Raw genomic sequence first — 16,364 nt, forward strand, 5'->3', positions numbered from 1 at the left:
TTCACCCCACGGCTTCTGCGAGGAGACTATCCTCTCAGACCTTCTTCCAAATCTAATATAGCCATCCATAAATAGCGCGCCTATCCAGCCCATATTGGCCGTGAGTGACAATCCGCTGGAGCCAATCCAGCTCGTGCAATTCTCTTAGCCCCTCCTCTCCACGCTCCACCGCTGTTTTAATGCCCCCTCAACCGCCCATTTACCTTACACGGACAAACAGGGGAGTTGATTGACACAGAGAGACACGCCCCTTCGTTTACACTCGCCCCTCCCCTCCCTTGGCTTCTCATCAGGGTCGATTTTGGCAATACGGATACACATGGAGCCTCCATCTCCTCCGATCTATTTTACGATCATCACCTTCTGAGCAATCGATCTTCTTGTGGACTAATATGACAAACGTGCGCGTATAGAGGAGTGACACGGCAAAAAGAGGAGGCGCATTTCCCGTGGATCAGTCTCTCTTTTCCGGACGCGAGCGTCAGCATGGACCTCCTGGCGAACCACAGTATATTTCAGGAACTTCAGCTCGTGCATGACACCGGCTATTTCTCCGCCATGCCCTCGCTGGAAGAGAACTGGCAGCAGGTAAGTGTCCAAACGGCGCGGGGCTGAAACTGAGCACCTGTGCACTCAGCTCAAAAGTTGGCGTCTTTTTTTTCTAAATAGTATTGGATCCATCCAAAAAAAAAAGCTTTTTTCCCCCTTTTTTTGTTGACTCTATCACTCATACAGTATACTGTATGTGACACTTCCCAGAGCTGGATGGGATGCACGCCGGCACGTAATAAAGCTGTCAACTGTGATTTGGAAAGATGAAGATGCCCACCGAGACAGAATTGGTCGTGAATTATACATCCGCATTACCGAGTTGTGAAGCCCCCACACGAAGAGATGCGCGCACTCCCTCACCCCCCCCCCCTCCCATTTCCCTCAACAACCCCTCACCCGCCTTCTCTCCTTATCCATAATAGATACCCTGACATGTCTGTCTTTGCATCTTTTAGGTATAATGCTGACATAAATATTCCAGAAACATTCCAGAAACCCATTCTCTTTCCCCTTGTATCTTACTTTCTGAATACAAGTTCAGTGGACGGCTGGGGAGATGCGCACGTGGTAGCATGGTGATCGAGACGATTTGTCATCCTCTCCACAAATCCACATTTTAGATAAAATAATACATATTTTTCAAGTATTTCGTATTTTTTTGGTATAATTTGACAGTTAGGGTGAAATTGAAAAACCGGCAATGTTATTGTCTTTATTTATTTATTTATTTATTTATTTATTTATTTATTTATTTATTTATTTATTTATTTATTTATTTATTTATTTATTTATTTATTTTAGCACCACCTGCATATAGCTGCTTCTGGTGATGATGCTTAGGAAGCTCCATTTGACAGAGCAACCAAAAGAGAGAGAGAGCAAACAGACAAACAAACATTAGATATGGATAAACATAACATTGTTCAGCATTCTTGTCTTTTCTCCATGCCGAAAAAAAGGGGTGGGGGGAGAACAGTGTGTGACGATGGATCCATTCGTTGTGGCCAAGCAGCCTAATTGGCATCCCACTGTTATCCACCAACACATCTTTTCATAACATGCTCCCAACTCCCTGCCTCCACTCTCAGTGGATTTTTAAATGGCACTCCCGCACCTCACCCCTTAGCCAGCATCTCTGAATCAATACCTAATGCAAATGGAAGCGAGTGTAAGAGCTCTTATCTGTAGAGGCTGGAAATGTCAGTTTGCTCTGACTGGGATGATAGCCTGCAGCCCGCAAGATGTAATTCATTTTAGAATGGAAAAACTATGTCCTCTGACTAAATTGGACAGGACTTCGCCAACTTGTAGCAATGTGTATGGCGTTGTTTAATACTTCAATATGATGATTTATTGGATATGTCAGATTTGCTGCATCTTGAAATGTCTTGTCTATTAGAATATTGATACCACAGCAACTCTTCCAAATTGTAACTATCCCACAAACAGTCTCGTGTGTCTCCTTACCAATGGAAATGACCAAATATTGCCTTACTTTACACTTTGACAAGCACTCTGTTGGCTTGTTTGCAGAGCAAGCTGTATGTATGCCTGCTGCAACAACATGAAGATGTCGCTGAGTCCGCCTAAATTCAGGAATCAGAAGCTTGAGGTCTGAGCATTTTGCTCTTGTTCGGCCACAATTCTGAGTATGATGTCTTCATGGGCTGAAGATAAGAGGGCACTGCTGTCGGACCAAAATGGCTTACGGAAATGTGATGGCGAGGGCGGTGACTGTGTCCCCTTCTATCGGTATCTTTGAGGCGTGATTCGAGCTCTAAAATGTGGATGGGGAGCAGACATGAATGGACCAAAGCGTTTCCAATGTCTGCAAATAATACTTTTGAGGGCACTATTTGTTGCATTTTTGGAAATGTCTCACAAGCAAATCCCTGCATGGTCGCTCATTCAGAGTTGGAACAAATAGCTGCAAGCTAATATGCTGGAATTAGTTGTGATTTTTTCCCCTCAGAGAAGCACAACCCAACACCACCAACGACTTACCTCAGCTGGAGTTCTACCAATGTTTCTTGTGCGCTTTGTAAACTGCCATCCACTTTGATAAAGCCTGACATGACATGTGGGCAGACACATATCGGCATCTTGGGTGATTTTTCAGCAGCCTTCAGACTCCGCTGATGATGCAGCTTATTTCTGTAGCACTTGACCCTGATTGGTAGCAGGACACCACAAACGACTGTGTGTCATTGACCCCAGAACACACTCCATGCCCTCCAACACATACAATATATTATCCCTTATGGCTTCAACACACTTGTGCGCACACACACACACACACACACACACACACACACACACACACACACACACACACACACACACACACACACACACACACAAATGGATTCATGTCGCTGCAATGCATTATAGGTGTCTATATGTGGACATCCTTCCCTGAATGTGGGGTGAAGCGGCAGCAGCGCGGCACGGCCGGCCACCAGAGGCGCACACATACATGTACTCTCGCACACGCACATTTCAATGGCTGTGTCTGGGCAAGGTGGGGGAGTCGGTGCAAGCATGGCAACGGAAGAAGTTGGGTTTCTCATTTCACAATCGGGTGGGCTTGGACCCCAAAGGACTGACGAGCTACTGCAGACAGACAGAAGAAGAGGAAGATGCGGGGATGGATCGAGAGTCAGGAAAAGTGAGTGAGAAGAACACGTATGGTGACGCTACCTACAGTTTACGGGAAGGTGGAGGCAAAAAGATAGAGAGTGGCATCTGCCATTGATCAGAAAACAGCTGAATGCGTATGTGCTAGCACACATCCAGCCGCGTGTCTGGAAAATGTTGCGTAATCCTCAGTGGGTCACAGCTGCTTTTCTCACACACGGCAGACTCGATAGCAGCTACCCTGCTTCCTTACATTTTGGATCCTCTTTGCTTCCAATAAAAGTAGCTCCACTTGTTCTGGTACACTTCCCCTCACTTTGGTGTTGTTTTATGAAAAAGAAGGGTTGATCCATCCAGTAGGCATGTTTAAGTGGACTATGATCTGGAAAATGTCGGACAAATGTAAACTTAGTTATTTCAGATAGCCTCGGCTGATACCTTGATCATCATCTAATGTGGTGTTCAACAATGATTTAATGGAGAATTCACTGCATAAAGTCTGTAATATGAATTTGGTCCTTGTTTTTTTATTGCACAATGTTCTTATGATCTTGTGATACTCAGATGGCTAATATGAGTGTTGTCAGCCTCCAGCCAAAAAGCAGTCAGGAGATCTCAGTCACGTAGAATCTATTGGACACGGCCTGGCCTGTAAATAGGCAGCCTTTGTATAATCCAGCCATGAGGTTTTTCCTCAAAACATTTATTTGCAGCGAGACAGCGTGTCTGTTTGAGAGGGTAGAAAATGGCCATTAGAAAAACGAGTTTATCCAATTAAAATGAGCTGATAAATGAGGCAAAACGGTTCAGACTCTATTTGGAGCCCCAGTTAACAAGACGTGCCACTTGGTGGGGTTTTTTTTCTTCACATTGAGGCTTGCTCAGGTTTGTCGCTTGTTGATGGTCCTGTGCGCATGCAGGTTTGTGTAACGAGATGTGCGAGTGACCCCCTGACCTAATAACATCCCATCTGCTATGAGAGCACATCTTGAACTCTGCCATGTCTGTCTCATCATTCAGGCAACTGAGAGGCTATCGGCAGTGATATGTGCCTGCTATTGCTTTATGGCCACTGACGAAAAGCCGGGAAGCGTTGATGAAAGAGAGCGCGGCAGCGGATGTATTTATTTGCCTGACATGCCGCTGTCTGGCCAGTCAGGAGCAGCGGGAGGGGCCGAGGAACGCTGTGGATGAGCACATCTTTATGTATAGCCCTCTGCCGCCCCAAGTTTGATGAACGACCAGTAGAAAAGTCAGTTGTCGTTTTGACGCCTCACGCATGCGGCTTGGAAATGACTTTCACATCATTTCAGCCAAATATCAGGACACTCGTCATAGCACCTTACACTGCTCGGCTGCCCGGCGTGTCACAGGCTCGTTGTTGAGAACATTTTGCTGCACAGCAGTGAGGTTTCATCAAAATTTCTGCACACATGAAAACACATTGACAGGCTGTCATGTGCGTGCAAAGGAATCTTTTGTCATAATAAGCCCCGACTGTTTTATCATTTTAGAGAACCAGAAGCCTGCAAAAATAAGTAAATAAATACAAAGTAGAGGAGCTTTTGAATATCATGCTTATGAAGAGAACAAATGTTGAATGTTTGAAATGAGCTCATAAGAGAATATAATTCACTGTGACGTCATGCCACACCAACCACTCTCCTTCCCAGTTGTTTTCATGGTCAAAAAGTTAATTTTTGTGACTAAAAGCAATTTTGGGCGGCGCACTGAGGACTGGTTAGCACGTCCGACTCACAGTACAGTGGTTCAGGGTTCGATTCCAGCTCCGGTCCTCCCGTGTGGAGTTTGCATGCTCTACCCGTGCCTGCGTGGGTTTTCCCCGGGTACTCTGGTTTCCTCCTACATTCCAAAAACACGCATGGCAGTTTAATGGAAGACTCTAAATTGTCCCCTAGGTATGAGTGTAAGCGGGAGTGATTTTCCATCTATTTTGTGTCCTGCGATGGGCTGGCAACCATTTCAGGGTGTACCCCGCCTACTGCCCAAAGACAACTGGGATAGGCTCCAGCACGCCCCTGAGCCTCGTAAGGATCAAATGGATGGATGGATGGATGGATCACAGCAGTTTGCATGTGGAAAAGGCGAAAGCAAAGAGATCACAATGGCACCCAGAGATCTAGACCTTGGCTCGGTTTAGACATTCAAAGCAATACAAGTGTGTGAACACTTTTGAGTTTTCCAAATATTTTAATCTACACAACACTCCGACAGATGGAAGGGCGTGTCTCCCCTCAGCACAAATAGTACAAAACACGTCGAGTTGAAGTGAAACTTACCAAAGCACATTTAGCCAAATATTGGTGCCTCGAGGAGTTTGTCAGTATAAGTTTATATTCGAGCATCAAATCGAGAAAATCCAAACGAATTTGAACTTTGCCATCTAGTCTTTATTTTTAAACATCTTTGAAGGTGTATTTTTACAACACTTGTCAACAGCAAATTTTAATCAGACATTGCTTTATGTTTCCTTGAACGAAATCTTGACACTGATATAAAAATGGCTTTATTTTCTTTTCTACCATATCAGGTTTTTGAGATACTTTTTTCTTTTCTCAAGGATGACCTAAAAAATGTGTACAATGCGGATTTTACCATGTGTTGTAATTCATAGCTGTGACATTTCAGAAAAAAAAAATCCCCCATGGCTGAATCCAAACCTCAGTTCATAATTGTTTTGAAATATATGACCATATTACATATTATATGTTATACTATTGTTATTATTACTTACATACTGACATGTCAGATGAAAATATTTTGGAAAAATTGTTGACCAGTCGAATCATTCCACACTGAGAAAAGAACAGTTCAAATAAATCATGCAAAACAACATAACGATGGCATTCAAGGCCATGATGAGTGGGTGAACGCTGACCACGTTTGTAAAGGCAGGCCGTACGGAAGATCATTTGGATTGCTCTGTTACATTTGTCATGAGATTTGTATCTGGAGCATGTAGAATCCGTTGTATGTCTTTCAGGGGGAAGCACGTCGTCCCCTCTCACTGCCTACCTGTTGCTAGGCAGCCTTGTTAAGCAGTGCCAATAGAAAGATCTCTGCCCGTTTACTTGTTTCCTTCTGTACGGGAGAATATTCTCCAGCCCCAGGGAGCACACGACGCACAAAAAATAGACATCCAGCCATAAAGACCTTCTCCCATGGGAGCAAAGAAGAGGAAAGAGATGGAGGGCAGAGAGAGAGAGACAAGGGCAATTTGACTGAGTAAACACCACTGCTTGTTGCCATCTGAAGCCAGTCATCAATCAAGGCCTTTAGCCTGCGCCGCTGACGGTGGCAAGGACATGCCGTAAAGCCGCTTGTTTATAAAGCAGGGCGAAGCATCTTGACTCTAGGGGGTTGCATATGCTTTTCAATTCTCTTGAGATCTCGAGATCTCATCCTGGCCCAAGGTTGCGACGTGGCAGTGGAGCAGGAGCTCGCAGTGTTACGTCAGGCGCTTTGTGTGCGATTTGCATGCTCGCATGACATGCAAACCAGACGTCTTCTTCACCTGCTTCACTGTCTTCGCTCCATCATACTTGGTGATCCTATTGCTAATATTTATCATCGGACAACTATTTTTAATACCAGCCTGAAGCAGGGTGGAATGTGACTTTCATTTAAAAATGGAAAGATTTTACCGTATGAAATGGTTTAGGTCCGATGTCACTTTCCTTCCAATCTCCTGCAGTGTTTGAGATACATCAACCTCAGAAACCAGCGGATTCAACTGAAAACTGGGATTGGCCGAGATGTCGGGGCGTGAGATGTGGTGTTATTTTATTCTGACATTTAGCCTTGGTGTGAGGGTGGGGGTCATATAAGTGTCAAATTTGAATGACGGTGGGTTTTCCAACAGGCCTGGCAACTGGGCTGCAATGATTTAATGAGACCTGTAGGAAGAGCCATGAATCAGCATGACAGTGAACATGTTTCCTCATTGTTCTCATCGCATAATGTGAGCAGGCCAGTGCCTGTTTGAACTTTAGGCCCGCCACACAACGAGCAAAGCGAACACACGCTACTGAGCTGTCGCACAGCGGGCCGGGATCGACAGCACCACTAGATTTGATAAGGGGTGGTCACCTGTCAGGTACAGTTTTGCCGCATTTCGAAATGTCAATCTCAGGTAAACAGCCTTGCAATGTCACAGCTGCAAAGGCCAATAAACGCCTGCCATATTAAATGAGCAGAATGAGAGCCTCAAAGAACCACACTCTGTACTTTATTTCTTGCTTGTTTCCCTTCTTTGTGTTATTATAAAATAACTACTAATTCTTTGCCAATCTGTGTGGGGGGGTGGGGGGGGCGGTTTATAAAATATATCCATCCATGCATTTTGTAATCCGCTTATCCTCACAAGAGTCACGGGCGTGCTGTAGCCTATCCCAGCTGTCTTCTAGCAGTTGGCGGGGGACACCCTGAACAGGTTGCCAGCCCATCGCAGGGCACACAAAGATGAACAACCACTCCGCCTTACACTCACACCTACGGGACAATTTAGAGTGTTCCGTTAACCTGCCATGCATGTTTTTTTGAATGTGAGAGGAAACCGGAGTACCGGGAGGAAACCCACGCAGGCACAGAGAGAACATGCAAACTCCACGCAGGAAGGCCGGAACCGGCATCGAACCTGGCACCTTTGTACTTTGAAGCCGACTTGCTAACCAGTTGCCACCGTGCCGCCCAAAATATAATGTAGAATACAGTAAATTGTTTCATTGTTTGCGATTTTTTGTTTGAAGCCAGTTGCTTACATTGCATGTGCGAGGCTCAATTGACCAGTTTAGTCGCAGGATGTATTTTTTTTCATGATCATGAATGGTCGCCCATCCTGCTGCGTGGATCAGTGCGCCCTTCATGATGCTCCGGCAACCCTTTGATTTGATGACTCTCCAGCTCTTCATTTAGGTCTCCCTCACTCAATTTCTTCAACACCAAAGTCACCCGAGCATGCCTTGATAACACCACTTCTACATGAACACACACCATGTGTATTTTCTGTTAAGTAAGACCAACACGACGGGGTGCTCCTCCCAGGCATGTGCCTGGCTAGACAGCACATCTTCTTGCTCTTTAGTTTACCACGATTGCGTCCCAGATATTATTTCATTGTCAAATGATGCCAATTAGTAAAGCCAGTTGCCTATGGCTGTGGTCTGGCTCAGTCTCCGTTCCGTCGGGGAAAGTTATTTGGGTCGGCAGCTATTTTCAGCCCGTGATGTTGCCAGGAATACTTCAGGGACCAGCCACTGTTTTATAACAGAGCACATCAATAATTTTCATTGGTGTGTATGTGTCTGTGTGCTTGCGTGCGTGTAAGAAAAGCGCAGCAACAGAGCAAGCATCACAGTGCAAGTTTATTGGGTTTAAATGTGTGTGTGTGTGTGTGTGTGTGTGTGTGTGTGTGTGTGTGTGTGTGTGTGTGTGTGTGTGTGTGTGTGTGTGTGCGTGTGTGTGTGTGTGTGTGTGTGTGTGTGTGTGTGTGCGCGCGCGCCCTGCCACACAGAAACATGCAGCAAAACACAGTTACGTGCAAAGGTCAAGGGTCACGATTCCTTTGCAGCTCATGCAGCCAGCATTTGTTGTGGCACTTTGGGGTTGAATTTGGGATGCAGACCGTTTGTGCTGCAGCAGCGGAGGGGCCATTGGGTTCAGCCCACTTCCGCCCATCCGTGACCAACATCAACTCACTCAGGGGCTCTCTCACAATTCTTGGCGGAGAGCCCAGTGGCGAGAAGATGTCTTTCAATATTTTAAGCAGCTTGACTTAATCTCTTCCACTCGGGTTTGTCTTAAAAGCATTGCTGCGGGAATAAAGGCGGAACGACAGTGTCCCACCTGCTCATACCGGCGCACGAAAAGGCATTTCTGTATTGTGTAAGTGTGCAAGCATGGTGTTGTGTGAACTAGTCAACTCATCGACTTTCCAACTCCACAATGACACTTAGAGCTTGACGTCGACTCGTCACAAATGTTTTTGAATTGGAGGAAGCAGAGCCGCTCTCTGCAACAGATGAGTGCATTGAATGAAATCAATCCATTGCCTTAATTGATTCAAATTGTCTTGAATTTCCGAATGCTTGGCTCAAGTGGGATTTTGAAAATTGTTTGTGCCTTCACAATCAAAGCGGAAGGAGTGCTGGGAATTGTACTACCACTCACGAGGACATCCGTGATTATTTGTAAACACGCAAATGCCCACCATGCAGATTCCGCTGCTGTGCATGTTGGCTAAGTTTTGCAACTGTTACCTTGCTGTTCCAACGGCGAACATACCGATTGAGAGGATTTTTTCCCTCAACATTATGTGGCACGTAATTCACCCAGCCCATGTCTATGTGTAATTTCTATGTAAATCCCGTTGATTGTCCCCGAAAAGAGATGATGGAAAAGCATTCCCTCCACTGAAATTTCAGGTAAGGCAAAGCAAAGCATTATTTATTGAGCACATTCATACACAAGGCAACTCAATGTGCTTCACACAGGGAAAGACACATCAGCTAAAAGTGTTTCCAAACATACCAGCAAAATCGCAAAAAGAGCGTACATTAAACAACATTTAACAATACGAACAGAGGACTTGAAAATAAGAAAGTAAATTAAAGAAATAAAAGTAGGTTTCTAAAATTACGAATAGAAAAACATATTTTAAAATGTTTAAATTACCTGACTTAGGTTGAGTTTAGAATTTAGATTTCAAAGCATGTTCACTTCTGTTTATTTAATTTGCGTGCAGCAAAACAGCTAAATTCAGCTTTACAATGTTTTCTTCGACATCTGAGCTCCACTAATTGTCCCGAGTCTAATACAGTACCGTAGCCCTAAAGATACCATTGATGTAATCAGCGACTCGGCGCCATCCATTCGACTTTCATTACATTAGTGCTGTCTGAAAAAAGTTGAAGCCGCGCGACCCCGAGTGCACGCCACCACTTACCGGAGCTAATCCAACTTGTGCCACTGCCACTGACCGGCTTTCGATGCACTCTCTTGTTTTCCTGAGAGTTTTGGTGTGGCAAGGACGATGTCAGCCTGCTGCACAATGTCACTGTGGTGAAAGCATTGAAAAAGGTTCCCGAATTCAGCATGTATGAATGAACGTTATCAGTGGTGGCGCAGCGCCACAGTGGCACTCAGGACGCGGCCTTTTCTAACGCTCGCCGTGCGAGTACGCGTGTTTCCGCTTCACTATTCCCTTTATCTCTCTCCCCGTTATTCTCGACCTGTCTCCCTGCCCGCGCTGGTTCAGCGGTCGCCACCCTTTTGTTTCCCGTGCTTTTTGCAGCCCAGGAGTCGCTCTTTGGACCTGCCATTGTGCGCGGTAATGAAGATTAGCCAGTCTGCCTCACACAATGGGGCCCCCTACATCCGGAGCACAGACTCCCCAAATCCCACCGCAAGCTAGAAAACCGCGATTGTCACCGACCCCCCTGGATGCGCACACGCGCCATGTGCATGCCGGTGGAAAATGGCTGAAATGTCTTGTGATTAGATTAGGATGGTTTTGACAGCTAAGAGGGGCTACTTGGCCATTCGTACACCGATAAACAGCAGCTCGCCCAAATCCAGTTAAAGAGATTTCCCTCCTTGGCGCTCTCATCGCTGGGATTATATTCCCCCACCCCCACCCCTCCTCCCCGCCTTTGCCTCCATCCTCTTTGCCACTCTCCTCTTTGCTGCATCTTCATCCGTCCTCTCCACCAGTGCCCTCCTGTCTTGAGTTCTCGATCCTCTTACACACTCGCCTCTCAAATCACCGTTCTTAATACGAGAACAAAAAGACTTTTTCCACCCTTTGTCACACACCTTTCATAGAGATTGGCTTCAGTCTTTTAAAAGTGCTGTACACTTGTTGTTCCCCAAAGCCCTCCTGAACGCTGTGTGCACCTCAAGGTTACCGGAACCTCAAGGCCTCAATCGGTTTACATAGCGTGCGAAAGACAGATTACCCATCTGTGATATTTCTTTGAAAATAGTATAGTATAGTATAGTAGTGTATAGTATAGTATAGTATAGTATAGTATAGTATAGTATAGTATAGTATAGTATAGTATAGTATAGTATAGTGTAATATACGTTTGGGGGTGCAGAAAGAAGAAAGAGTGTTGGGGAAAATATCTCAGTTTGGAGTCCTGGGCTGTAAAACAATTGGATGGATTAAAAATGACTTGTTGTGCATTTCATCTGAAGAATAAAATACTGTCCAATAATTGAGGAGCAATGTTTTTCTGCTTTATCCGCTCAAAGCCCATCAGTGGATTGTGATTTAACAAGTGGTGATGTGTGTTATCACCCTGATGCCCGCTCGATCTGAAAGTCCCACAAGACATTGACGGAAGGGCCTGACGCCGGCACTGATTATCACTGCCGGGCTCATGTCTCTTGATAAGGCCGTGTGTGTAATTAAGATGTTTCCGCCACATGTTATCTGCAGCTAGGTTAGGTGCAATTGCTGGCAGAGATGGAGCTTTTTGTGGATCAGGAGTATCTCTTCCACGCTATCTTTGACTCTTAACTGCAGCGTAATGTTTGTAGATCTTTCACCCCTCGCGCTACCCACCTTTCTTCTTCTTTACGTCTCACCTCACAGAAGGCAGATAAATGAGCTTCCTCTCTCCCCTGGAGCACCCTTCTCTTTGTGTCTCTCCTCCCTCTTTTTTTTTTTTTTGCTCCCGAGCCCCACCAGCTCGTCTAAGATCCCTTCTGGCCAAACCCTGCACCCCTGCCAGTGAGTCTGTTGAGAATGACGGCGAATGCAAGCGCCGCTCGGGTTGAGGAAAATTAAGCGTTGCCTCCCTCGTCGCCCTGCAGGCTGCCTGGCCACGATGACGCCGTGCTGCTCTCTGAGGAGGCTGCAGCTTTCAGGGGGTGCCGGCCAGGAGCCTAAAGGGGAGCTTAGCGGGAAAGGGGAGGAGGGTGAGTTCTTTTTGGATTCTGTGTGCATGCAGGTGGGGGTGCGCCATGTAAGCATTGCTCAGCGAAGCTATAGATTACAGTCTGTCTGCTGCGACTGCCACCACTGATGAGCTCTATGCAGGCATCATTCCCTATCGATTAGTCACTCCAATGCAAACACACACACAGACACACAGACACACACAAACACACACATGATGGTGAGATGGTCAGCGCCCAGGGCTGCAGGTCATTTAGCTGTCACCTCAAAGTGATGGCACGGCCCAAGATCAATGGGAGGCCTGTAGCACCTCTCCAGGATGAGACACACACACACACACAGCAGGGCTCTGCATCAAAAGAATAAGAGAGTTAAGTTGGCCCTGACTTTGTAAATAAATAAAAGCAAGTGCTCAGCTTTAACAGCCAGTCCTTTTTCCCCATTTGTGGGAAAACCTTCACAAGTGGGATGCCGCAAGACAGAGAAAGTCAACGGCAACACAAATTCTGTTGCATCCAAAATGACTCCCGAGCACAGTTTGTTTTTTTTGAATATTTCATCAATCTGTGACTTGCCATTAACAGGATGTCGCTTGTTATGCTAAATAATGCAGAATCGATGCGGCTACGAATTTACATCAGGAAAAAATCAAATCCATATTACTCAGCAGTTGTGCAGCCTGTAAGAGGACAAAGCAGATGAATTGGTTCCTCCTCACGTCCCATGTAAACCGCTTTGCATTTAAATGCATCCTGATGCTTTGTATATTATTCATAACACCTTGTCTCTATCACAGCTTCTGTAAAAACTAAGTACGCTAAAATTAATGAGCCATATCCATACCATTACATTTATCTGTTTAGTGGTGTTTTGGGCGCTCCTTTAGGGCATTACGCACGCCCCTCTCTTCATATTTATAACCCAGGCTTTTTATTAGCGCCATAGCAGGGAACTAACAGTTGGGAGGCAGGCTGCGCTTTGATGGCGGTGGCAGGCTGGTGGAGGCAGGCAACGGGGGAGAGGGCATCAGCTGCCAGACCCACGGCCCCGCAAAAGAGGGGAGGTGAGGCTGAGCCTGTCTGTCTGGCGTTGTCACACCTGCTGTATTTAAAACTGCAGTCGTGTGTCTACATTGTGCCCCTGGGTGCTTTTCGTGGTTTCTGACACATTTGGGGAGTTTATTTTTGAAATAAGCATTGCCCAAAAGAAGCTAAAGAGGCTCATGAAGAAGATTACATCATGCTATAAACTATGCTAACCTCTGAAAAGAAAGCCATGTGCAAATCTGCGCTATTACACGGCACTCACTCATCTAAATAGATGTATGAACAGAAAGGCGGAGAAATGCCTTTTGAATGTCCCTTTTATACAGCATATACCTTCATGTCGTTTTTTTTTTTTTTGCAGCAACTTGTGTAAACAGCATGTTAGGGCTGCTCTCATGTTAGAAACTGCTCTCTGGACATGGATGAGTGTACCACAGCCAAAATAGCATTGGCAAACATATGTTTGTTAAGAGCTGATGTCGGAAATGATTCACCAGTAATGTGTATGTTGTGGCTAGCGGAGCAGCATTAAATTTTTCGTACCTCCCAGGTGTAAAGGTGAATGATGTTGAAAATACTGTGTCCCCGAGGAGTTTTAACATTTGATTAGCATGTACATTATATCACATTTATTTACTACATTGCCAGTATTGCCAGCTAATTGTTTGACATATGCATCTCTCCTGTGTCTGGGTTGTTTTGAAAATGTTGCATTTGTACAAAAAAAAACAAAAAACACACCATCCATCTATTTTCTGTACTGCTTGCCCACATTTCGGCTTTGTTTAAATGGAGCTTATCCCAGCTGAGTGGATTGGGCGCCAGTCAATCCGGAGAAAGGAAGAAGAAAGAAACCTTGGCATTTTCTATTGTCTTGCACACAATTGCTCACACGGAGAAGTCTTCACCCAGAGTTGTTTTTCATGCTACAATCCACCCGCGAAGCTAACATTTGTTTATTCAATTTTTGCCAAAAGCATCAATGATTTTGTTTGAGTAAGATTTAAGACATGGGCTACCGTGTCACACCATGGCTGCAAATGCACCGTCACCATCATCACCTTTCTCTCAGTGGTTGGCAGCTTGGCTCGCCAGCGGATTGTCACGCTTCATCCTGGCCGGCCTAGAGGAATCATCCCGAAAAGGCCATTAGAAAAATGGAACTTGGCTTTGTGCAAAACCAATAAAGGTCGGCATTCCAGACAGGCGCTTCGCCAAGGAGCCTCTCTCTCTCTCTCTCTCTCTCTCTCTCTCTCTCTCTCTCTCTCTCTCTCTCTCTCTCTCTCTCTCTCTCTCTGTCTCTCTCACACACACACACTTTAGGGCACTTGGTCAGGAAAGAGATTTGTTTATGCATGAGCATACAGTGGGTGTTCACGCAAAAACACAAGCGCTGAATAATTACACTCAGAGCAGCATATAATTATGATTCTTTTACACAGACGACGTGGCACCACCCACGCTGCACAGCAATAAACACACACAAGTTGCTGATCAAACACATGACCTTCTCTCAAACAATGTTAATGTCACCACCTGGGGGATACCGACCCGGTAGGGCGGTGGTGTCCGATGGAGTGACAGGGGACAGGAAGCGTAGAAAAGAGAGGATGGCAGCCACAACTCATGCAGAAGTTTCACAGTAGTCGCGCCACCTCATGCAATGTTAGAGCCGACATGCCATCATATCGCCATGGTTTGTAACCTTGTGTTTTTGAGCACCTGCACGCTCCTCTGTGGTTGTGTGTGTGTGTGTGTGTGTGTATGTGTGTGTGTGTGTGTGTGTGTGTGTGTGTGTGTGCGTGTGTGTGTGTGTGTGAGCACCACTGACAGGACTTTCTTACACCAAATGTCACACTTCCAAAAAGGATTCACTCCCCCATTACCCCTGCGGAGAAAATCAAGTCAAGACCTTCTTCGGCTCTTTGGCTTCTTTCACCCAGTCACCCCCGTTGCTCTACTCACTTTCCACTTGCCTCTGCCTTGCACTTATCTTCTTCTATCCTCTTTTCCGCCTGCTTGGACTAGCTCCCATATGCACTCTCACCGTGGTTCGCAGTCCTCAGCGCTTTGCTGAAGAAATTCCTCTCTGAGTGGCTGGTTTAGGCGGATAATTAGTGCTCACCTTGAGAGAGAAACCCGCCTGCACAACGAGAGGCCTGAAAAATAAGGGAAATCAGGCTGCGGAGAGTAAGCGTAGGAGAGGGGAGCAGATATGAACAAGATATGAACTTGTTTGTCAATTTATATAAAGCATAAAGCGCAGAGTCAGGAAGAAATAATGTAGGCGTGTGGCATAGGGAAGTGGTGGGTGCTCTTGAGTGGATTTTAATTTGATGTCTGTATGCAAATCGTGTAAACATTACAACACCCACAAAAAAAAAAACTCTTTTGTTCCGGGAAGACACATTCCCTAGCAACAGATCCCTCCCTGCCAAAAAAAAAAAAAAAGGGAGAGAGAGAGAAATGTGTGATTTTATTTTTAGAAGGTGCAAACGAGGAGGGAAGGATGGAAGAGGAATTGGGAAACTAGGGGGAGGTAGTGGTGGAGTGTAAATATCTCTGATGCGTTCAGTGTGTAGAACCTTATTTCTGATAATGGGAGCAGCGACTGTGTGTCAGTGCCTATTTACACACAAATGAAGTGGGGAGTAGTACGCACCCGCCAGAGCTGCTCGCCTCCATCTCAGCTGTCAAAACAGGTTAGTGGTTACAAGTAAGACACAACGATCCCTGGGATCACACCGGCGCCGTCTGCCCGCACATAATAGCTTTATCCTTGGACACTGGACGCCTCATTCCCTGGCCGGCTCGACTCAAAGATGCTTGACAGCATCGTGTCAAGTAATCGACTCCTCATGACGCCAGCGTGCACAAATCAGTGCTCTTTTGTTTGGCCTCTATGATTATGTACGGGGTAATTAGAAAGAAGCCGACCATAAATACAGAGGAATCAATCTTTCAATATTAGCTTGCTGGAGGCTGACACATGCGTGTTTCTGTAAACGGTGAAATGTTGTTTGATAAGAACTGCATTCAGTTTTGAACATCACCTATTGCACTTGCAATTAATCAGTGTATAATCACTGGCACAGGTTTCTGGTTATGTGTGTGTGTGTGTGTGTGTGTGTGTGTGTGGGCACGCACGCGCGTGGGTGTGTTTGTGGTTTTTGTGACAGCTGAGTGAGTGGAGTGTCGACAAGTAC

General features: G+C 45.7%; 1 protein-coding gene across 2 annotated transcripts in view; it reads left to right on the forward strand.

Moving 5' to 3' along the window:
• Window positions 1–260: 260 nt before the first annotated feature.
• The window catches only part of LOC127595842 (Krueppel-like factor 7), a 28,127-nt gene continuing 12,023 nt past the window's right edge, over window positions 261–16,364 (forward strand). The window contains exon 1 of one of the 2 annotated variants that reach the window (XM_052057756.1): window positions 261–588. In XM_052057756.1, the coding sequence (XP_051913716.1) occupies window positions 487–588 (102 nt within the window). In that variant the 5' untranslated portion in view covers window positions 261–486. The remainder of the gene's footprint in view (window positions 589–16,364) is intronic. The other variant, XM_052057758.1, reaches the window with a different exon arrangement.

The sequence above is a fragment of the Hippocampus zosterae genome, chromosome 2 (genome assembly GCF_025434085.1).
Source record: "Hippocampus zosterae strain Florida chromosome 2, ASM2543408v3, whole genome shotgun sequence".
NCBI lineage: Eukaryota > Metazoa > Chordata > Actinopteri > Syngnathiformes > Syngnathidae > Hippocampus > Hippocampus zosterae.